The 23,712-nt window shown below is 42.1% G+C and overlaps 2 protein-coding genes across 10 annotated transcripts; one reads left to right on the top strand and one right to left on the bottom strand.

The window, feature by feature from the left end:
* The first annotated feature begins 764 nt into the window (after nt 1-764).
* Nucleotides 765-10,187, top strand: LOC4333859 (uncharacterized). 9 transcript variants are annotated; one of them, XM_066308652.1, is made up of 20 exons: nt 765-1,052; nt 1,509-1,670; nt 1,777-1,858; nt 1,948-2,025; nt 2,138-2,197; nt 2,287-2,391; nt 3,291-3,401; nt 4,033-4,074; nt 5,061-5,162; nt 5,236-5,324; nt 5,443-5,558; nt 5,635-5,747; nt 5,855-5,897; nt 5,986-6,077; nt 6,959-7,007; nt 8,778-8,848; nt 9,153-9,266; nt 9,390-9,505; nt 9,612-9,652; nt 9,728-10,187. In XM_066308652.1, exons 3-20 carry the CDS (start codon nt 1,841-1,843, stop codon nt 9,730-9,732), a joined length of 1,365 nt encoding a protein of 454 aa, XP_066164749.1. In that variant the 5' UTR covers nt 765-1,052; nt 1,509-1,670; nt 1,777-1,840; the 3' UTR covers nt 9,733-10,187. The 9 variants fall into 9 exon arrangements, with proteins under 9 accessions (XP_066164749.1, XP_015631434.1, XP_015631428.1 ...); XM_015775948.3 differs by having other exon boundaries at nt 9,612-9,657; nt 9,744-10,187; XM_015775942.3 differs by having other exon boundaries at nt 1,509-1,675; nt 9,744-10,187.
* A 569-nt stretch (nt 10,188-10,756) lies between these two features.
* Nucleotides 10,757-13,845, bottom strand: LOC4333858 (uncharacterized). The gene is made up of 8 exons (XM_015775949.3): nt 13,195-13,845; nt 12,832-13,073; nt 12,605-12,727; nt 12,175-12,291; nt 11,877-12,059; nt 11,640-11,781; nt 11,254-11,419; nt 10,757-11,139 (listed from the first exon to the last, which is right to left on the bottom strand). Exons 1-8 carry the CDS (start codon nt 13,565-13,567, stop codon nt 11,121-11,123), a joined length of 1,365 nt encoding a protein of 454 aa, XP_015631435.1. The 5' UTR covers nt 13,568-13,845; the 3' UTR covers nt 10,757-11,120.
* Nucleotides 13,846-23,712: the final 9,867 nt, after the last annotated feature.

The following is a 23,712-nucleotide window of genomic DNA, read 5'->3' as shown; positions in this document are numbered from 1 at the left end:
ACAGCATGCTCGAGAGGGAGTAAACTAAACTAAAAAAAAATAAAGAGGGCAATCAAGTTGTAGAATCAAGTTGCATCTTACATAATTCGGTAAAATCTTTGCGGAGATCTATTCAAACGCAAGCCCCGTGCTCCTCCCGTAACATCGTCGATCTCCGTAGTCCCATGTGTGGCATCGATCTCCAGCTTCCTTGCCTTGCAACTGATTGATTATTGCTCGTTCCTTTATGTTTCTGAATTTCTTGCGCTGAAATCTGAATCGCTGCGCCTTCGCGTCACGTGTTTTTCATGGTTCGCACCTGCGAATTGCGATTGGCCCCATTTGGGATATGAAAATTTTGCTTCGGTTCTTGCGAGAAATGACCTGAAATTTCCTTAAAATTCCCGAGTTCCAAAAATGCCTAAAATGACCTGCTCTAATGACTCCATTCTAGTATATTCCCTATCGCTGGCTAGTGACCACTTTACCAGGCGCTTAACGGCGCATTTAGGTGGTGTTTGGTTGGAGGGATTAAAGTGGGGCTAAACTTTAGTCTCTTATATTTTTGTGAGAGTTAGTCCCTAGTTCCCAAATACCCCTTAGTCGAGCAGTTGAGCTAACAACGACCCCTGAACTGAGTACTGTTCGGTTGGGTCTGGCATCGGATGTTTCCGGCCCAGTTTAAACTTTCCGGCCCGGCCCACCAGCTGTCACAAAGGGGAAGAATCGATCGTTCGATCTCCGCGTCCCCTTGGCCTCCTCCCTCTCCCTCGACACCACCCCCCGTCTCCACCCTCCCCGCCGCCTGCGCGGCGCCGCCGCGGCGATCCCCACCACGGCGACCCGCGTAGCCGGCGTGTCCTGCTGCTTCCGCCGCGTGTTCTCTCGCCGGTGACCCCTCGGCGCCCAAGTCGACCTCCTCCCCCCCGCCCCCGCGCCCCCTCTGCCTTCCCCCGCTCCCGTCTCCTCCCGAGCTCGCCTCGCCCTCTCGCCCTCCCGCCCGCCCGCCGCCTGCGCCGATCTCCATCCGTCCCGCGCGCGTCTACCCCGTCGCCCTGCTGCTTCCGCCTCCGGTGAGCACCCGTGCCCATGAACAGCCTCTTCCTTTCTCTCGGTTCTAGCCACACCTTCTCGCTTTTGCCTTAACCGTATCTTCTCTTCTAGATCTGTGGAAGCTAGGTTTCTCTCTGTCTTAACCTTAGTAACAATAGCAGTTTTTTTTCCCCAAAAGAAATTTGGGGTTGAACTGAATCAGCAGCATATGCCCCACGACCCACGTTAGGTCCGCCAATGGTGGGAGATATTGTGTGTTGTGATGTATCTCCTTTGATTGACCCGTTCGTGGACGCTGCCATTAGTTTGATTGGATTCATCCTTGTGTAGAACATAAGCGAATGCAACACAAGCGATCGGCCTAAAGTACTAACTTATAGTATTATTAATGATCAAACTAGGTAGAATTAATCCATGTGCTGTGTTTTTGTTATGCTGCCATGTGCTTGATCAGCTGATACTCCTACTTTCTACAGAGGAAGAACATGCGTGATCCATTCAGTGCCCCAGTCGATTTCAATAACGAGAATCACCGTGCTGGAAATGAGCTTACCAGGACTAACATGCCGTTGTCTGTTGGGGACTATGGTTTGCAAAATGGTGACGCTACAACCTTTGCTGTAAACACCGACACTCTAGTGAGGTCCTTCATTCTTGTGAGAAATACAACTATTGTGGGCATACTCGTAGACTGTACTCACTTCTTTGTTTATTGAGAAATGGGTCTATACCTTGTGCTCACAGGCATCAACTCCAGGGTGCATCCCTCCAGAATGACTTGACTGCAGAAGATTCTATTACTCGTTTGATGGATCCAGAAACTAAGGTAACTCTGCAGGAATTGCACTGGCAACTGGTTCTTTCAGTTTGTACTCCGCTTTCTTCCTTCCAAGACCCTTTGCTGTTTTGTTGCAGGGGTTATACTTCAGATCACGGTCACAAGAGGAAGAGATCTTATTGCTTCGCAAGCAAATTGCAGATGCTTCTGTAAAAGTATGAGCTAGCCAGTGTGACTTTTTAAAATTATTTTACACACAAATACTTTTAACGTTTTCTCCTACCATTTCTGCTTAATTCCAATATCAGTTACTTCTTATCTTGGTAGGAGCTACAGTTGCTGAGCGAAAAACATATTCTGGAGAGGAAGCTTTTTGACTTGAGAATGGTCTGAATGAATGATTCAATTTCATTTTACTGCATGGCCAAATTGTGAGGCATTATATTGACATATTAACCCAAATCTTACTGTGGTAGGCTGTTGATGAGAAGCAGGAAGATGCTATATCTGGTGCTTTGAAGCAACTAAGCCAGAAAAAAGGCCATGTCGAGGAAAATATGAGACTAGCAAATGATCTGAAAGTATGGCGCTACTGTACATTAGAATAATGTTGGCACAAGATTAAAAAAAAAAATCTTTGTTTGATTGTCAAAACTGAAAAAAAAAGAGACTATTTCTTTAGGTTGATTATTTATATATTATGTTTTTATTTAATAGAATATGTTTCATGCGCAATGATAAATTGGCTTAGACGAATATCAGTGATGCCAAATTTATGTCTAAATTGTAATATGCTACGACAAAATATTTGCTACTGAAATTCCAAATTGACAGACAATGTTGCTTCCACATTTGCTTTGAGGGGCTCGAAATTCTTAGATTGGTCAAATGAATAAAAAGGTTGATGTCAAGTTGTTTTATGGTCCCAAATTATAACTGTGAAATCTCCCTAGGAGCCTAGAAATTCTTGCATTAAGCACAAAAAGACGGAAGATCTATGTTGCTTCTTTTGGTGGACGTTGGCCCTTGATTGTAAAGGCTCAAATTAATCTCAAATAGGTTGAATTAGATTTACAGATATATTACAGTTGGTTGCTTGTGTACTGTCATATTAGGAACATAAAAAAATGCCTCACTTTCTTTAGAACTCAACTCCTATAGTCACATTGCTTCATTCATGGGATTTTTCAGTTGCACGCTACTCCAAAGCTTGTAATTTTAAGAAGAAATGGCAACTGCTGTGAGTATAGCGATCATCATTAGTTCTGAGCCCACATGTGCTGTTAGTGTAAGAATGATTAACAGTTTACTGAACAAAGTTCAGGGTGGTATGCTTATAGTTAATACAGCTGTTGTCCTTGTTTTCTGTTTTGCATTTGGCTGTTCAACCTCTGTTCGTTACTGCCAACCACTTTATAAGTTCATTACATGCCATTGTCTTTTTAACAATTTAGATACTAACTTTTGATTATTCTTCTAGGGTGAGGAAGAAGAGCTATACTTCTTCACTTCTTCATTGCTTAGTATGTTAGCAGAATACAATGTTCGCCCACCTCAAATAAATGCTTCAGCCATTACAGCTGGTACAAAGGTAACTCTTTCTTGATCATTATCAGTTGAATTGTCCATAATCTGGGAATATTTATCATAGTATTATCTCAACTTACACCCTTTGGATGCTCTTATGGTAATAGTGGTGAGTTTTTCCATAGACTGTTGTATATGAGCTCACAATTTGTTTACCTATGTTTTGCTAACCGCCTAATATAAAGTATAATCAATAATGAAGACTGAAAGTGAGGGGAAATAAGACTTACTGATTTAACTTCTGCTTAACAGCCACCTCTGCACAATGTTACTATGTCACTCCTTATCAATAAGCTACAGATTAGTCTAATATATGTTGCCTTCTATGTTGTTTACAATAAGATTATTACATGGTTTCCACTTAGCATATTTGTTGCTTGGGCAACCAACTGTTTATGCAGTTTACTTAGGCTTAAAAAGCTGCAAAATAAACTAACATGTTACTTATTTTTGCTACTATAGCTATCATGTCAATTATTTTGGCATTCTTTTCTTGAAATCTCTGGTGGTGGAGTTGGTTCATTTACTTACCTAGATTAATATTTAAAACCGGACATATTTAGTAAATTCTTTTTGATATTTTTGCCCTGTCTGATATGAGGAAGTAATACATTTCTATTGGCCATAATTTTCAGCGTTTGTACCACCAAATGCAATGGAAGATCAAATATTTAAATGTAAGTGACCATAGTTATGTGAACTCTAGATATTGAAAGTATTGAATGCTGCACTCTCTGTTTGCTTTTATGGGTGGTCATCAGGGCATCTGCCAGGATTCTGTGACTTAAAAATGATCACATGATGACAGTGTGTTTGGATGAAAGTAATCATAGAGGCTCATATTTTGGGTGACTGCAGCCCAGTTAATGTTGTTTCTAGAAGTAAATATCGACCGCAAAAAATAGAGATATGAAACTTTCATGCTGTTATTCAACATCTCTGAAATTCCTGTGTCCAATCAGGATAAGCATGTTGTTGCCTTGTTGGCTGTGCATGAGTGTGTGTTTGTGGTGGAAAATTCATGTAAAATATGTTCACACTTGCTTTTACTTTTTAATGGAAAAATAATATCTTGCATGCAAGTAATCCAATACAATGAGATATGGGGTGCTGTTGGACTTTATTATTTATGTGCTGGAGACATTGGTGCAGGTGGATTTTGTATATCTGTTGGCATGGCTGCTCATTGACATTGTACGCACCCTGTTTTAATCAGCTGTAGTAGGCAGCTAGGCCACATACAAGGAATGGTCCCTTGTTCTTGTAAAATTGGCTGGTTTGATCATATAATCAGTTTTAGATGGGGTGATTGAACAATGATAATTGTTTCGTTGTTCTTTAAAATGAGTGATGAATATGCATGCCCCAAGAGTGATAGATTCATACACAATTTCACTTGTTTTAGAGTTACGTCAAAGCAATGCCATTTCAACTTGGTGCAGAAGGGCACAAGCTCACAGCACAATTATGACAGTTTCGAATATTTGCTTATGGAAGGTCAAATGTCAATTGAATAGCTTGAATATCATATAGTTGATCATGCCCTCTGCATGTTTGCATGTTACACCAGCCATTTTACATGTTATATTGTAAGATACTGTCGCTAATGAATTGATATTTCAAAAGATTTGTTTTAGACACTCAGTTTATTTTACTGATTCAGGACAGTTTAGGTGAGATAACTCAACCTGGACACATATATAATAATCCCAATCATCAACAAGCAACGCCGTTGAGGCATGAACCTTCCTCATCTTACAATACGGTATAGAATACATGGCCCTCTAGCTAGCTTGTGTAATAATGTAGCACCATGCATGACCTGATCATATCTGCAGGATGCAACTAGGAACAATTTTCATCAGTATGCTCAAGATCCAAATGACCGAAATACTGGACAGATGTACCATGGATCCAATTATCATCAGTATGCCAAAGTTTTGTTTCAGAGATTCTTTTACGAATTACAGTTATTGGCTGTCCAATTAATCTGTCATCTGAGTGAAAAGATCCTTCATCTGATGTTTAACTGGCCTTCCTTTCAGGGAAATAGTAGCTGCTACCCCCTCTAATTATTTTGAAGAAAATAATGGTCCTAGAGAAGTAAGATTAGACGACTCACAGTTTTATAGGCAGGATAATCAAGAGTATTCAGCTGATGGTAAATAAAGAGCAAATCAAGTAACTAGAAAATATTCCACATCATATCTATTGAATTTTTTGTATTTATTATCTAGATGATCCTTTGCCTGGTATTGAGGGGTTTCAAATTGTTGGGGAGCCTAGACCAGGATTTACATTAACAGCATGTGGTTTCCCTACCAATGGTACCACCCTTTGTAATTTCCAGGTGTGTTGTGTTCTGAGTTCTGATTCCAGATTGCAATTACTTATCTTCTCTATTAATTGTTAACTTCTGCAAATAAAACCTCTCATTACGAAACGTTGTTGTTTTAGTGGGTTAGATATCTTGATAATGGCACCAGGCAGTCTATTGAAGGTAAATAAGAGATTATTGCTCATTCTATTTGTTGCTGCTTAGAAATAATTTGATTGTATTGATTAGCTCTCTATATTTTGCAATTCAGGTGCTACGATGTATGACTACGTTGTTACTGCTGATGATGTTGACACTCTTCTGGCTGTAGACTGCACGCCTATGGATGATAATACCCGTCAGGTTATTCACTTATCTGCTGTAAACTGCAGTGCAATGCGGTTATTTCATGTGGTCAATCATAGCATAGTGGCTAAGTCTAAAGAGTTTGGCAACATGCATTTTGGAACTTATCTCTTTGCTAACTGGAGGGAGTGTAAACTTTTAGACGTAAAGCTGTGATCCCAGGGAAGGAAATCCATCAACTGACTTGGGAGCCATCTCTCGTTCAGAGGGGGTTAAAACTTTTTTCTGTGCCTAGCTGTTCAAATTTTGGTCCTGTGTCCTGTACATGGTATTGCATATTAACCCCATTAATTGCTTTAGTCTGAATGTGTTCTTTTACTGGGAGTGTGCCATCCTCAATTTTTTGTGAGGCTTTCGGTGGCTTCTCATTATTGGTATTCTCTAGAGGCTTACATCCATTTTGGCTCTTCAACTACTTGTTAACTATATGGTTTGCATTATTATTTTGGGTATTGGAATCTTCTTGGCATTCTGATAGGCTGATCTTGTTCTGTTGTATCTTTTCCATCCTTTACTGCATCAATTGGGTAGTTTACAGAGTACAACCCATTTTTGGATGCTATTTCTTTATTGCATCAGCCAGAAAAAAAACTGAGTCATAAATAACTGTCCCTTTGTGTATTTGTTGGTATTCGTTTTTAGATATATCTGATATGCAATAAGTGTACATAAAGGTTGGCACATCGGCTTTCCTTTTTGAGCAAAGACGTGCTTGTGCACTGATAATATGAGTGTGCTTGAAATCTGTTGTTAATTCATGGGCTTGAACTTCTAAACAGAATTATCCACACCATTGACACATGGTTATTTTACTATGGCAGTAATTACACCTAGAAACTATGCATGTCAATTTGATGAGTTGCTCTTCTTCATTGTAGGGTGAATTGGTTACAGAGTATGCTAACAACGGGAGCAAGATAACTTGCGGTGAGTTTATGATGCATGCGTTGCTGGCTTTTTGGACCATTGATTGAATGGATTATTATATTGCCAGTCCCTGCTTCAATTTTGTTTATCAACATATGGGAATTGTTATACTTTCAGTGGCACATTTTTTAAAATTTATTAAATAATGGTTATATTTTAATACAAAGTAGACAAAGGCATCCTGTTGGTAAAAGGGCAAGTTTTCACCTTCACAAGTTGAATCTTTATGATTTTGTAGGTTTCACTGATTAACCTTTGACATTATTTAATTAAAATTTGACCATAGTGGAAATATAATTTTTTGGGGCATATTTACCTTCTTTGAGTTAACTTTCTTGATGTAAGGCTTGTCATATTGTAGCAAAAACAACATTTTAATGTAGAAAACATCTGGATTTCTTTTTGCATTGCTCATTTTATTTTCAGGACTTTATTTGTAAAAACATAAATGGTTGTATCATTGTTTCAAGCACAGTTTGTGGAAAAAAAAAACTTGTTTGCTTACAGCAGTAACCATACTTATTGACACTGGACTGGAGATTGCTGGCTCAGCCCTCAGTTCACCCGTTGAACGGCCAATTTATATACTAAAATTTTAGCATGTGGATATTACCTTTTTTTCCTCTGAAATTGTATTCTGCTTATTGAAACCTGACTGTAGATTGCTGGCCCAGCACTCAGTCCACTGGTCAAACGTCTGGTCTTAAAATTTTAGTATGTGGATATTATTTTCTCTGAAATCGTATTGTGTGGTACTGTGGTGGAAGAAGTACCCAATTCATAGAGCTTAAAATGTAAAATTACGACACATGAAATTTATGAAAACCTATCTGTTGTGCCTTGCTCTTATTTTTAACTCAAAGCATTACTTGCTCTTATTTTTTACTCAAGGCAATTTTACTCTTATACTCAAGGCATTACTTGCTCTTAGGTAAACATATTAGTTGTACCAGGATAATAGATCCAGGGGCCTTGCAGCTTTGTAGTGGAGTAGCTATGAGGTGAAGGACGAAGAACAACAGTTAACCTAGATAAGTCTCATTCTTGGGTCCAAGCTCCAAAAGGATAATATGTGCATGCGTTCACTTCCGACTCACTGTAGACTTTGCTGACAAATGCTCCACCCGCTGTGATGTACCACGCCTCCAAGACTTTTCCAGCATAATGAAACCATGGATCAAGCACAGAACAATGTTGCTTTGCCTAATATGGAACTCATATTCATTGGAAGAAGAAACAGGATAGATAGAAAGATTGTGTGAGATTGATAGGGGAAGATGTAGGATTTAATGAAAGTCTGGAGCGATGGCTCCACACACGATCACTCAGACCTGCTGATCAGTTCAGCCCAAGTCTTGGCCACACCATGTAAATAGAAATTTCTCAACTGATCGGTCATTGACTGTCAGATGCACCGGCGTCCTTATAAAACCACTGATTCGCCTTATTTTTAGGTCAAAGTTCATAAATGGTCTTCAAAGCAAAGCCATCACACACAACTGCTGATCCAATCCAGTTCTAATGACTATGGCTGAAAGAACTAGGATATGATAACTCTATTTGCTGACCCATCACTAGAACCATTGGATACAGACATCATGAATAATTTACCTGAAAATGAATAAGCTTTCCATAACTAACAAGAGTTTTTGTTTCTTTGGTCCCTAAGTAAGCATAATCTATACAATCAGTTCTTAAGCCACCATAAGTAACTACATGGTACTATTGCCACATTTTATAGGTTTCCTAAAACTATTCATGTTTCTGCAGATCCGGAGATGCAGAACACTATTGATATGCATATATCGAATGGGAGAGCTCACTTTAATCTTCTTGTGCTGGTATGTGTTTTAGTGTTTAAAATATCTACTTACCATCAATCTTTATCTTTACTATTACCTCCATCCTAAAATATAGCAACTTTTAGCTATGCATCTGGAGAAACACTTGTATATATAGCTAAAAGTTGTTATATCTTGGGGCGGGGGTAGTAAGTATACTGCCCCATGATCAGAAAACATGTTTCGATTGTTTCTTCTTCAAGATGCCGTATTGTTACCATTTCCACTATGTTGTGCAGAGTTTTACTTATGCCAGAATACCCCAGAATGGAGGCTGATTTGCACCGTTTTGTTTGCGACGCAGGGATATTCTTCTGATGAGTGGGAACTAGCCATCTTGACGCTTAAACGAACTGGGTACCATATTAAGGTCAAGGATGAAGTTCTAACCGAAGAGAAATATTCATCAAATCTACAGGTATGTTCTCTTGTGTATTTATTGATCTTTTTTGTGTTAATTTATAAATGCTCAAGCATATTGGCTATTTTGATTCACGTGATATGTTTTTGTTTGATTTTGCTATGCTTCATGTTTTGGCAGACAAAAATTCCGAATGGACGCACTACTCAATTTGTTTTAGTTAGTTCTGGAGGTGTAAATATACCATTTAACACACAGGGAATATCAGAACCAAATAACGAGGATAGCGATGTTAGGTGCCAACTGCCTCCTTAACTCCTCTGTTACTTGCCTCCTTAGTGCATTTTTTTGGTTGATGATGGGAATAAAATTCACACTTCTGATACAATCCTACTTCTGTAGGTTACGTGATCTAATCGTATTGGTCTTGAGAACTTTCCAGAGTAAGGTATCTCCTAAATAGTGCATCTTTTCAGATATGTGGCTGTATGTTAAACCCTTATTTAGTCTCATGACAGGTTGAATCTAATGCAGGCATTAGATGCTAAAAGGAAAGGAAAGGTTTAGACTTGGATTCTGTGTAGAAGAATTTTGCTCATTGTTTTGTGCAGTCTTCACTTTTTGGATTTTGAGATGAAAGGACACATTTTAAGACTTAAATGGTGGTGTGTAGGCAAAAAAAAAAAGAAGAAGATCAAATCAGTGTTAAAAATGTGTAGTATGTGTTGTTCTGCTTTTCGCATTTCTTTTCTTTCCCCATGTTTTCCCCCTCTGCTAGGTTATTTAGTTTTAGAGATACTATTGTATTTAATGAAGTCTGAGAAAAATCCAATGCTGTAAGTAAACTTCAGAGGTATTCTCTGCAGCCATCTAATTTTGATTTATTAGTGCGACTGCAATTTTTTTAATCTCGTCACTGATGTTGTATTTAATTTTGTTCAATGGAGGAGGTCCTAGACCATGTGTAATTTTGTATAACTTTGGATTCCCACTGATCCCGCTGCTGTTTTTTTTTGGCCCTGGTAATTGCCGCCGGTGCCTCAAGTTGGTGAGATTGTGGCTTGCCTTTTACTTTGGTGCATTCCTGTTTGTTCTTTGAATTATGTTTTTCAAGCAATATCATCAAGCTTGTGTGCTAATCCATTCTCTGACCAGTAGTATCTGTGTTCATTTGGGACTATTTGTGAGATACGGGTGTACGGCTCCAGAATATTGTGTTTGATTGGGCTTATAGCCAATGTGTTAGCATTCCAATTTTTTGGCAACAAACCAAAAAATAATAACCAAATTATATTGCCCTTGCCAAAATTTTGGTATGCTTGAGAATGGAAGCAAACCAAACAAACCCTATTTTGCTGCGCAACCTTGTAATTGCTTTATACTTTGACGTTCACACTGCATGAGAAAATCCACTAGTAGCTGTTTCATACTTAATGTTTCTCGGCATGAGAAAATCCACTTCACATCTTGCTTATGCTTCCGAGGGCCAGACCAAGATGAAAACTGCCCGCTTGACATGCTATCTCTGAAAGTGGACTAATGTCCGATTTCATAGCAACATGTCTATGATTTCATGGGAGTAAGATGTCCCATCAAAGGTATGATTGTCTGTACACAATAATCTGCTAATTGTGTATACATGCATATCTATTTGTCTACCAACACTACAGTGTTTACCCCCCATAATTTACAAGCGTGCCGCTAATCTACCTTGATCTCCTTGTCCCCAAACCCCAAACCCAGTCAGTGATGCCTCATTTTTAATATGTATGAGGCATCTTCCTATATTACAGACGATGCCCCAAAAGGCAAATGCACGTATGGGAGTAGGAAGCTTTCTGCATCAACTTTAGCGTCTTCCTCTCTCTATTTGTCTTCTTCAGATGATGCCTTTTTTGCCTTGGCGTTGGACTACAACGTTTTGTCCTTCCTACCGTTAAGAATTGAGTACAGTAAGTAATATGAGCTAAGTAAGACAAAAGACTATAACAGCAGAAGAGGAGAGAGAGGTGACATAATTTAACAGCCAAGATACAAGAATTACCTCTCTAATCGGCTTCCTATATTCTTCCTTGAATCGACTGGGATAGCAGACAACGAGAGGTAATCCTGTCGTTTCAGCGGGGTTTCTAAGGTATTGCAACTGCGCGTCTTAACTTTCTTGGATTTTTCAGGAGCTGACCCAAATAATTGAACAGTTAAGCTGCCACCTGACGAGAAGGGTGATAAGAATGAACCTGGTTAGATTGATGAACTTCTTTTTTTTGGCGTGGAGATTGATGAACTATTTACATTCAGGTTAATCGTTAATGTAATCTGCCTGTAAGATTAGACATCAAACAAGGCAAACGCCAATTTTGGATCAAGGTATTGCATGTCTGAATGTTATAGTGCAAATGTAAAGGGCAAAGCAAAACAAGCAGCACTTACATAATACAAGAGCGGCACCAACCCATGCAGCATTATCCCATCTTTCACCTAGGAGAAACCAAGCAAATGCAGCTCCCCAAACTGGCTCAAGCCCGTAAACAATTGCGGTTTCAGTTGCTGAAACGTCACCCATCGCTACCATCTGTACCAAGAGATGCATATAGATTCAGATGGATTCATAAAATAAAGCCACTTATTTAAAGCCATTAAGCTATAATAATAAGTAGGTAGACAAACCTCTGCCCACATGCATAACACCGTCGAGAAAACTCCGGTGTACAATGCTGGTATCCAAGGAAATGAAGTTGCCGTGTCCAAAAACATACCAAATGTCCATGATTCAAAGCTGGTATCATTGACATCGACATAGCTATCTTTGAACAAAAACCAGAGCACAGAAGAGAAAGCCACAACAAGGACCTGATCAAAGGATTAGTAAAGTTATTCTCCCATATAGTAAGGTGATAAGAACGGTATGATGGATATGGGATGCTGCGGTAGTGCAGGTACTGAGATACAGATTCAGCTTGCCAACCTCAAAGCTAAGGAGAGCTAAAAACTTCTTCTTATCCGTACTTCTTGAGATTTGCTCTGTTCTAAGCATATGGATCCCAAAGAACACCGCGGCTAAGAAGTTCAGCACGTCTCCAACCTTTTAGAAAAAACAAGAGGGGACCATGTGAAAACAAAAATACATATCATATCAAGTCAAATAATAAACAATTTGTATGCACATCACAAAATTCATACAGAATATAAGTGCTCTCTTATTTTTTAAGAAAATTTAGTCTCCTACAACTCTATAAGTAAGTTGATCATTTGATCATTGTGACTACAAGAAGATTCACTGAGGGTAAGACTATTGATAGCAGCAGCAAGTGGAAAATTGAAAAATTAGAAATGTTTAATATGATGTCCAGTGCCAATTACCAAAGTGGAAATTGTGAATTTGCGATGCTACTTACGCAGGGAGGAGAACCGCCACACTCCAGCAGGCCAATTCCGAGCAGTGATACTATTGCACCAAACCAAGTCAGCTTGGGGATCGTGGCGCCAAAGATGCCATCAATTAGAGGCACGACTATCACCTGCTCACAAAACTCATCAGATCATCTATTCATTTTCTTTTTCCAATCCAAAAACAAATCCATCATTACAGCGAAAACCAAATTAGCGAGCGAAAACAGCATACCGTGAAGGCCGTAAGGAAGGATGCTCGGCCAGCATCAGACGAGATCAATCCTATTGCTTGACAAAGGTAAGCTAAACTAACCCACAGCCCCAGCTCCAAGCCTGAATTCCGTACATGGCGATCTCCGATTGCTCGGATCGCAAACGGGATGAAGGGAATGGCTGAGACCACGAACCGCACCATGTTGAAGACTGCAGGATCCGTCAGGGCTTCAACCTCCTTCAGAACCGGAATATCACTCGCTGCGTATCATCCCAAATGGTGAGATGGAGAGAATTGTTCAGTAGTAGTCGTGAATTTGTATGGATTCGCATCAGTGAGTGGCATCAAGAAGAGATCAAAGATTCAACGTGCATAGCATACCGTAGATGACAGTGAGGGCATTGAGGATGATGATGCTGCGGGTCTTCTTGGAGGCGAACAAGATCCGTCTCCACACCGGCCGCCGCCGCTGCCGCCGGCGAGGCTGCTCCTTCCTCCTCACCACCTCCTCCTCCCCCTCCTCCACCACCCTGCCGTTCCCCTCCCCGCCGTCGCTGGGGCCGGGATCCTCGAGCGCCGAGCACCGCGGCGGCGCGAGAGGCCGCCCCACCACCCGCCGCCGCGCCGACCCGGACAGCAGCGGCGTGTAGGCTAGCAGCACGCGGCATGTCGGCCCCACCGCCACCGCCGCAGCAACCCGAGCCTGCACCGGCGGCAGCACCACCCACGAGGCGGACGCCAGCGAGGAGGCCATGCCACTGCTACCACCACAACCACTACTGCTCCGACGAGCGACCAGTACGTAGTAGTTACAAAATTTTCACAGCTCGCGGGAGGAGGAAGCCGCCAAGGAATCAGTCACCTCCTGACCTCCGTGTGGAACTCGTGGGTGGTGGTGGTGAAGGAGAAGGCGCGAGGCGGAAGCGGAGGCAGCAGCAGCAGCAGCGGCGGCGGCGGAGATTATTTTCTGTGGAGAGCGCGCGCGCGGTGGGGTTGGGTGGTGGTGGTGGGCCGGGGGCGCGGCGTGCGGGAAAATCTGGGGTTTTTTGCAGCGTTTTCGCATCGTTTTTGTAGCGGAAACGGCTGCGTCGCGAGCCGTCGCGTGGGTGAGAGAAAAACTGAGGCGCGGGGGCGGGGGCGGGGCCCGTGCGGTGCGGTAGCGTCGATCGGTTGAAAGGTCGGTCAAACCTGTTCCCCACGAGGGATTTCCCGTCTTCCATGTGTGTGGAATTGTGGAGGCGTTGTTGACACTTGGCAGCACATGTTGTATGAGTCAGATAATAAACCATTTTAAGGATGGAAATGGCATGTGTTCTCTCAAAACGATCATGCTATATGTTACACTGGGCTGGTTTGGTTTGAGACCTAATTAGGCTTACCAATATTTAACAATTTCAATAGTGTTTAATGTCTATTTGGTTTGAAGCTAAATTTTAGCATGCCTAAGAAAATAGGCCATTTCAATAGTGAACTTAGGCTATTTTGGCTTCAATCCAAATACAACTTTGCCTTATCAAAATTAATCATGCTAAAACTTGCCAAAATTTAGTAAGGCCTATTTAGACCGCAAACCAAATCAAACCAATGTTTTTTTCTAAAGGAAAAACAGATTTAGATTCACTGCAACTGATGCACCCATGAATATATCATATGTTAGAAATGGTATGGGTGCGTAACAGTCAGATCCCTAAACGTACTGAAACCATTAATGATTAATCATTAATCATTGGAGATATCTGAGAAAAAAAGAAAAAAGCAACAGCAGCAGTAACAGCAGCCACCAACCAGCAACGAAAACAATAGCAACGGTAAAGTAGCACCGTAGCATCTACTTTAGAAAAAAGTACACCGAGGGTCTCTCAACTTGTCATCGAGTTATAAAATCGTCCTCGAATCGTAAAACCAGATACAATGCATTTTTCAACTTACAAAATCAGTGTATATTAGGTCCCTCGGTGGTTTTTAACTCCGGTTTTGTACGATGTGGAAGCTGACTCAGCGTGGGTCCCACATGTCAGCCTCTTCTTCCCCTCCCCTCTCTGGCTCTCTTCCTCTCTACTATTCTTTTCTCTCACTAGCAGCACAGCCGACGGGTGGGGAGGAGGCCGGTGGGGGAGGTGGGAGTCCGGCGGTGACGAAAACGCGGGAGCAGGAGGGCCTTCCCCCACACCGCCGCCGACGGTGCGGGCGCTAAATCCCGTCACCACGGGCGGCGGTCCATGGCAGCGAGACGGACCAGATCGAGGAGCCATGGCGGCGGGATCTGGAGCCCGCGCGGTCGGCGACAACGGTGGTGGCGGCGTGGGTGGAGGCCCTCCTGCTCCCGCGTCGTTGCCGCTGCCGCCGCGTCACCCGTCGTCGCCGCGCCGTCGGACTCCCGCCTCCCCCATCGGCCTCCTCCCCACCCGCCGGCTGCGTTGCCAGTGAGAGAAAAGAAGAGGAGAGATGTAGAGAGGTGGAGAGGGAAGGAGAAGAAGAGGCTGACATGTGGGACCCACGTGGGTCCTACGCTGAGTCAGCTGTCACATTGGACAAAACTGGAGTCAAAACCATCGAGAGACCTAATTTGCACTGATTTTATAAACTGAGGGATGCGATGTATCCGGTTTTACGATTCGAGAACGATTTTCTAACTCGATCACAAGTTGAGGGACCTTCGGTGTACTTTTTTCTAGCACCGTAGCAGCTACCAGTGCACGAACAGTAGCCAGCGGCCTAGCAAAAAAAAAAAAAAACATGCCACACAAGCAGCAGGCCAGCAGGGCGATAGACGCCAGAAGGAGGTTTTGTCCTGATGGGCCTGATGTCATGTGAAGATGGCCCATCTTTCAAGCCTGTCTACTGTCTGAATAGGTGCTTATTGATTATTTTCTCAATTAGTACATGAGGAACACATGCGCACGCATACCACCATACACGTAATATCACACTTATACACAAGTTCTCACACATGCGTTTGAAGACAAAGATCATTGGCGAATTACTAGTCTCACTTAAAAATCATGTACATCTCTATATGTGCGTAATATTCGTACGCAACATGATTTGAACCCGGAATTTATTCCCAAATATCGAATATTTTGCATCATATTCAGTATTGAATATGTACCCAACAAATAACTGTTCAAGTCCCGTATCTTCAGATATTAAAAACCCTTACCATATCCCTATTTCACCAAATTTAGAGGTAAATCACACCAAATATTTTTCTTGTCTGATTTCATCCCTATTCATTGTTTACAATTGTCAGATGAGGTGAAATATCCACGCTAATCTGACCATACATTATTGTACTATACTTTTTTCTACTGCTACGATAAAGGCAAAGATAATAATAAAACACAATAGGATTCTCTATGCTAGTGGTTTTGGTAATCAGCCAAAACTCATGCCGGACTAATGCTGGGTGAGCGCGAGTGTAGATCACATGCGGGATTTGTCGTTTGGTTGTTACTCAATTGTATAATAAACCTCTCCCATATTCCATAGGCAAAATTTGCTACAAGACATCCAAAAAAAGGTGTAATTAGCTGAGAGACACCATAAAAATGCTTATTTGCTATATGACACTATAAAAAACTGATAATTAGCTGCTAGACATCCGCGGAATTATTTTATTATATCCTGAGAAATTGAAGAGAGAAACAATCATTAAAGACAAGTTTACCCCCTTGGCTCAAATGAATCCAACGTGGATCCTACATGTAAGCTCAAATTTATGGCCCCCCCCCCCCCCCCCTCTCTCTCTCCCTGCGCAGCGCCGCGTCGACCAGCCGGAACACGCCGGCGATGGCAACAGGTTCAGCAGGCCAGCGGCGAGGCGGCGACGGCCGAGAGGAACTCGAGTGGGCGGCGCACAATGTCTACGGCCTATTATGTGCAGGTACTCGACTGGAAGTCTTCCTGAATCGGCGGCTGGACATGCGGTGGCGACGCCGCGTTCTCCTTCGAGGCGCCCCGGCGCCGACGCGGCGGACGAGGGCGAAGTCCTCGGGCTGAGCAGCGCAGCGGCGGTGTGGATGGGTGCCCAGGCGAGGTCGGCCATGTGGTGCGGACACGGCGGGGCGGTGGCCGGCGACCAACCGATCCACCACCACCCTCCGATCACCAGCGCCATCCCATGGAATCGCCTCCTCCGCGCCCACCTCGGCCGTTCAAGCGGGGACCTCGCTCTCGCGCTGATGTTCTTCAACTGTTCGGTGAAATGAATAGGAGCGGCTGTGAGGGGAACGCCGAGTCCATGGCCGTGGCGCTCTCGGCGTGCCCTTATGCCGGCGACCTTGCATTGGCCAAAGGGGAGGCGACACACGGCTGCGGCGTCATGAAGGGCGTCATCCATGGCTACGTGTTCATCACCAACTCGCTGGTGTGCATGTACGGCAAGCTCGGGGAGATGGACAACGCCAAGAAAGCTTTCAGGGACGCGACGGAGAAGAACATCGTGACATGGAATACCCTGATCACCAGCTACGCTACAGCTGGGCTGTGCGACGAGGCATTGGACGTGCTCGCCCAGATGGAGCAGATCGGCGGCACGGTCGCGCCCAATGTGGTCAGCTGGAGCGCGGTCATCAGCGGGTTCGGAAAGAGAAAGAGAGAAAGAATGAGAGAGAGAAGAATAAGGAAGGAGGAGTAGAGAAGGATAGTGAAAAAAGAAAAAGAAAAAAAAATTGAAGGGTAAAATCGTACTTACACAGTTGTTTTTCTCTCCAATTTCTCCGGATATAATAAAATAATCCTGCGAGTGTCCAGCAGCTAATTACTAGTTTTTTTTGCCCTATAGCAAATAAGCGTTTTTGCGGTGTCTTTCAACTAATTACACGTTTTTTGGATGTCCTGTAGCAAATTTTGCCCATAGGACACCGTCTTCCTCCTGCCCATCACACATGTACTCCTCCCTTCCTTTCATACTAGAAAACGTTTTTGATTTTTTTCCTAACTAAAGTTCTATTAATTTATGAAAAAGCATAGAAATAGTTTTAATACAAAACAATTATAATATAAAAGGTTTAGTAAAACTAATTGGGGTTGTAGATATCGCTAATATTTTTCCTATAAACTTAATCATACTTAAAATAGTTTGAAAAAAAATCAAATCATCTTATAATATAAAACGAAGGAAATACCAACTATCCTAAACTGCATAAGGCTGTGTTGTTACTTAGGGTTGGAGCTAATCTCTCGTGCACATAGATGGAGCAACTCATTAGCGTATAATTAATTAACTTTTATTTTTTAAAAAAAGATAAATTAATAAGATCTTTTAAAGTAATATATATATATATATATATATAATACACTATTTATTAGTTTAGAAAGCATGTAAGTGGATAATAAGAGAGATAAGTTGGGAACTTTCAAAAAAGAACTCAGCCTATCTTCTTAACCCATACAATACGGAGGAACGAGAGAGCCAAAGTATTGTTAAAATAAAGCGTAGATGCTCCTTAAGTAACCATCGAAGCTTATCTAGATAAGCCTGTGATGAAAGCTTGCTATCACTATCTTCATAGTAGATTCGTACGCTATAACTAATGCTATTATATTACCACTCTCACAATGCTAAGAATTAATAAGAAACAACAACAGAAATGTAAATAAGATGACTGACACTGTAGCTTGGGTCCGTCTGAAGCTGCCGGTCAACACAACGCGATTTGATAAGTTAACTTCGTAATTATAAGGGAAAATTGAAATGAATGGACATGTAAAGGACGTCAAATAAAACGAACCAATGCAATGTTGTTACTTATTGAAGTAACATTGCAACATAACATATAGCCTCCGTGAGACCGTGACATAGTACACGGTGACATAGAGCAGAGCTTTCAGAGCCTGTATACACCTCAATATTCCCAATTTTTTAAAAGTGAACTGAACCCACATCCGGCCAGAAAATAAATCCTTAAACCCCAACTCTTAACGAGGAACCCGAGACGCACACGCTTCTCACTAATCATCATCCCGTGCCACTACGCCAGATTGAGATGCTCCTAATTGATTTATTTAATAACGAGAGAATCTATTTTATACTATTGAGCATGTCCTAGCCTAATAATTTACAAAATGACACTTTTCTATGGGGGTAACTATACAATGGAATCCCATTTAAACGAAATGATACTAGTTAGGTATCGTGATACCTAACCGGGATCAGACAATTTCTACCACGTATCATGTGCACTTGCGAGGTGACGATACTCGTAAGTGTTTCCTACTAGGTATTAGGAGTTAGGAACCGAGGCGTCGTTGCTGGTGGGCTCATAGTCCACGTCCCACGCCGGAGCTTGTCGCCAGCGGCAGTCGTCCTTCGCCGTCCACACCCCATGCTGGAGCTCGTCGCCTTGAATGTGGAGAGGAGCATATGGAGTTGACGCCAGAAGCACCACCGCGCACGCGATGTACCCGTGCAGCCCACGTCCACCGGCTCCAACTCCATGTCCAACCACTCCGGCGACAGCTCCGTTCCGGCCACTGTTGTCGTGGCCCGAGTCCGAGTACTCCGACAACAGCACCGTTCTGGTTGTCATCACCGCGGCTCACATACAACTACTCTGGCAACATCTCCGTCACGGCCGCCTGTCCCGCGCAACCCATGTCCACCAGCCTCGACTCCGCGTCCAACTACTTTGATGACATCTCCATCCCAATTATCGTCGTGGCTGCTGCTACAACCCATGTTCATTGGCTCCAACTCTATGTCCGACCACTACAATGACAATTTCGTTCCAATTATTGCCGTTACCACCACGGTAACCCACATTTGTTGACTCCAACTCTAGGTATGACCACTCTGGTGATAACTCCGTCTCGGGCACCGTCCTTGCAACCCACATCCACCGGCCGCCACTATCGCAGCCCAGTCCACTGGCTCCGACAACACCTCTATCCTAGGCGTTGTCGTCGCCACAGCTTATGCATCCATTGTTTAGCTCAGATGTGGAGGAGTTGAGTGCATCCTGTTCCAAGCGATGGATGGAACAGAATGCCATTACATAGCATTCCTGTTTTTTATAATATATACCGACGGCTTTATCAATTATTTTACAACATATCATTGGGCTGAACCTTTTCCTCAAATACACCCAAAACACCCTTATGTAACAATTGATTTATATTATTAGATTTTTCCAATAAATATGAAAATTTTAATGTGGCCTCCTTGCATAACATAGAAGTTTGTATATAAGTTTCAGGTTTTTTTTTCCATTTCTATTTTTTTTTGTAAATTATAACTTATCTTATACTACCTCCATTCTTTAATAGATGACGCCGTTGATTTTTTCTCACATGTTTGACCATTTGTCTTATTCAAAAAATTTACATAATTATAATTTATTTTGTTATGAGTTGTTTTATCACTCATAGTACTGTAAGTGTGATTTATATCTCATACATTTGCATAAAAATTTTGAATAAAACGAATGGTCAAACATGTGAGAAAAAGTCAACGGCGTCATCTATTAAAAAACGGAGAGAGTATATGTTATATAAAATACCTTTTATGTTTTTGTTTTTAATGTGAATCATCTTTCATACGCTACATAACATATTTTTGTGCTATTATCTTTTGTGGAAGCAATTGCTCTCTCATATACCACACAAAAATATTGTTTTCTAAAAAACAAATATATAAAAACTTGAAACTTATACACAAACTTCTGCGTTGTCCAAGGAGGCCACATATTTTTTTTCAAACTTCTAATAAGATAAATCGATTGTTAACCTCATATGTTTTTAAAGGTATTTTGAATATTTTTCTAAAAAAAACATAGCTGAATAGTATATTGTAAAACAATTGGTAAAATCATGGGTATATTGTAAACAGAGATAATGACAATGGTAAATTATTGAACTGGACAACTTAATGACTTAGAGTAGATTCTCTGTTGCTACTTCTTTCAATAGATGACGCTATTGACTTTTAGGCATATGTTTACAATTTATTTTGTTGTGAGTTGTTTTATCACTAAAAAATATTTTAAGCATAATTTATATCTTATGCATTTACACAAAATTTTTGAACAACACGAATGGTTAAACATGTATTAAAAAGTTAATGGTGTTATCTATTAAAACACTTAGCGAGTACTACCTCCATCCCAAAATAAGTACAGCCGTGGGTATCCGTGTCCAACATTTGACCGTTCGTCTTATTTGAAAAATTTATGAATTTTTTTTAAAAAATAGTCACACATAAAGTACTATTTATGTTTTATCATCTAATAACAATAAAAATATTGATCATAAACTTTTTTCAAATAAAATAAATAGTCTGTTGAGATTATGGGCATATAAGGATTTAATTTATTCCATAAATAAACCATGACATTACAGATGAAAACTAGCATGAACGCATCATTAGATCTACACATGTAAACTACGCAGAATAACATGAACAGATCAAATATGCGCAACATATTGAACACGTACCGAGGTGACGAAAAGACCGGCTGCTTGGTCGAAACTTTTCGCAGGTGTCTACGAAGGCACGAAACACGCGAGCGAAGAGGAAGGCGAGCCGTCGCGAACGAACAGGGAGCAGTCGCGCGAAGCGCTTCCCAAAAACCTTATTGCCGCCTTCTCCCGGTGCAGGACGTCAAAGGCAGAGGTTCCGGAGACCTGCTCTCCCGATCGCTGGTGCACGCCGGCGAGCGGGATGGAGTAGTCTACGAGCGACGGCGCAGTACAGAGTAGGAGGCAAACCCTAGATTGATTTTCGCATATATTGCGTGAAGACGGCGGGTCGGTTTATATAGAGAAGGGTCGCTTGATCAGGGCGCCCGCACGATCTCTACTGCGCGTAACCGAACCGGATAAGTCGCGCGTAACTGCATCTGCACAAAACTGCAAAAGGAGGCTGCATCTGCGCAAGGGTGAGGAGCCAATTTTTCGGACCATTCGACGCGTACGTCGTGCACGCGCGCCGCCTGCCCTGCCCTGCCAGGCCAGGCCAGGCCAGGCCAGGCGAGGCGAGGCGAGCGAGCGCGCGCGTGTGTTTCCCCTCTTCTCTCCACCACACATGCTTCAAGTGGCTAGGAGGGCATCCTCCCTTTTAAGGAGGTCCCCCTCTCCTAGAATAAGCAAGGTGGTACTAAACTCCACATGCATGCCATCCCATGAGGTGGGCTTTTGTGATTTTCCAAAGAATTAATCTTCGAGTGGGCTAAGGCCCATTCATTAATTCCAACAATCCCCCACCAAATCTCAAAATCCCACTGAGATTTGCCTTTTCCAATGTATTGTTTATATACCAGCGGTTCGATGGAGACCAATTAAGGTTGAACATCCACCTAGAACTCCAAGCTACACTTACTCACAACTTGAACAATGGACTACGCCTTGAATTGCAAGTCTTGTGCAAGCAAGTTTCACTCAAAGTCTTATCTGGTACTAGACCGTCTGTAGACTACCCCTCGGGTGGAGCGTATAAGTCATACTCCTAGGTCTTTAGTAAGCTTCCTAGAAGATTCACCCAAAATCTTCATAGACTGCGACCAACAGTCAAGCTCACAAAGGTGAGTTCCTTCAAGAATGCTCTGCAGGACAACATCTTTGCTAATTAAAGCCAACAGAACTCATTAAGGCATAGCCAACCTGCCTTGCAGCTCACGAGAGTATATGCATCTTCACTTGGATAGGGTATATATATTGGTACTCTCCTCTAGTTTATTAATGGTTTGTTCTTCCCAGGATCTAATTCACGGGATCTCCGATCACATAGACTGGGTTACCACCATAGTATAACTCACATGGGTCTCAAACCCATCTCCTTCGATGCATTGTCTATCACATTTCGTGATAGTCCCTTCGTGAAGGGATCTGCCAGGTTTCTCGCTGTTTGGATGTAATCCAACGTTATAACTCCGGAGTTTCTTAATTTCCTGACAGACTTCAATCGTCTTTTCACATGTCTAGACGATTTCATATTATCCTTAGAACTATTCACTTTGACAATTACCGTTTGATTGTCACAGTTCATAAGGATAGCCGGCACCGGTTTTTCAACAACAGGCAGATCCATTAATAGATCACGCAGCCATTCTGCCTCAACAGTAGCAGTATCCAGTGCCGTTAGTTCTGCTTCCATGGTTGACCTCGTCAAAATTGTCTGTTTGCAAGACCTCCATGAAACAGCACCACCACCCAGTGTGAAAACATATCCACTAGTGGCTTTGATCTCATCCACATCAGAGATCCAGTTAGAATCACTATAACCCTCCAGTACCGCAGGATACCCAGTATAGTGAAGTCCCAATTCCACAGTACCTTTCAGATAGCGCATTACTCGCTCAAGCGCACGCCAGTGATCATCTCCCGGATTAGAAGTAAATCGGCTCAACTTGCTCACAGCAAAGGAGATATCAGGCCTAGTTGCACTAGCCAGGTACATCAACGAGCCAATGATTTGGGAGTATTCCAGTTGATTCCTAGCAATTCTCTTGTTCTTGCGAAGCAACAAGCTAGGATCATAAGGTGTTGGAGAAGGCTTACTATCAATGTAGCCAAAGCGATTCAAGATCTTCTCCACATAATGGGACTGCAAGAGAGTAATCCCATTCTCACCTCTAATTAGCTTAATGTTTAAGATAACATCAGCTACTCCCAAATCTTTCATATCAAAATTTTGAGACAAGAATGATTTAACCTCATTTATCACCTCAAGGTTTGTCCCAAATATCAGTATGTCGTCAACATACAAGCACAAAATAACTCCCTCACCCCCACCATGGCGATAGTACACACATTTATCTGCCTCATTGACTGCAAAGCCTGCAGATGTCAATGTTTTGTCAAATTTCTCATGCCATTGCTTAGGAGCTTGTTTCAGACCATACAAAGACTTCAACAATTTGCACACTTTGCCTTCTTGACCTTCAACTACAAACCCATCAGGTT

Source organism: Oryza sativa, chromosome 3 (assembly GCF_034140825.1).
Source record: "Oryza sativa Japonica Group chromosome 3, ASM3414082v1".
NCBI classification, from domain to species: Eukaryota; Viridiplantae; Streptophyta; class Magnoliopsida; order Poales; family Poaceae; genus Oryza; species Oryza sativa.
The sequence above is the reverse complement of the archived record's forward strand: the minus strand, read 5'-3'. Positions and strand labels throughout refer to the sequence as shown.

What these genes read in the sequence shown, in the direction of transcription:
- LOC4333859 (XM_015775940.3), top strand. Translation starts at nt 1,518, where the DNA reads ATGCGTGATCCATTCAGTGCCCCAGTCGATTTCAATAACGAGAATCAC. An exon ending in CCATTACAGCTGGTACAAAG is followed by an intron (nt 3,402 to 4,032) that starts GTAACTCTTTCT and finishes CATAATTTTCAG; the next exon opens with CGTTTGTACCACCAAATGCA. An exon ending in CATGGATCCAATTATCATCA is followed by an intron (nt 5,325 to 5,442) that starts GTATGCCAAAGT and finishes CCTTCCTTTCAG; the next exon opens with GGAAATAGTAGCTGCTACCC.
- LOC4333858 (XM_015775949.3), bottom strand. Translation starts at nt 13,567, where the DNA reads ATGGCCTCCTCGCTGGCGTCCGCCTCGTGGGTGGTGCTGCCGCCGGTG. An exon ending in GTGGCGGTTCTCCTCCCTGC is followed by an intron (nt 12,292 to 12,604) that starts GTAAGTAGCATC and finishes TTTTTCTAAAAG; the next exon opens with GTTGGAGACGTGCTGAACTT. An exon ending in TGTTATGCATGTGGGCAGAG is followed by an intron (nt 11,782 to 11,876) that starts GTTTGTCTACCT and finishes CTCTTGGTACAG; the next exon opens with ATGGTAGCGATGGGTGACGT.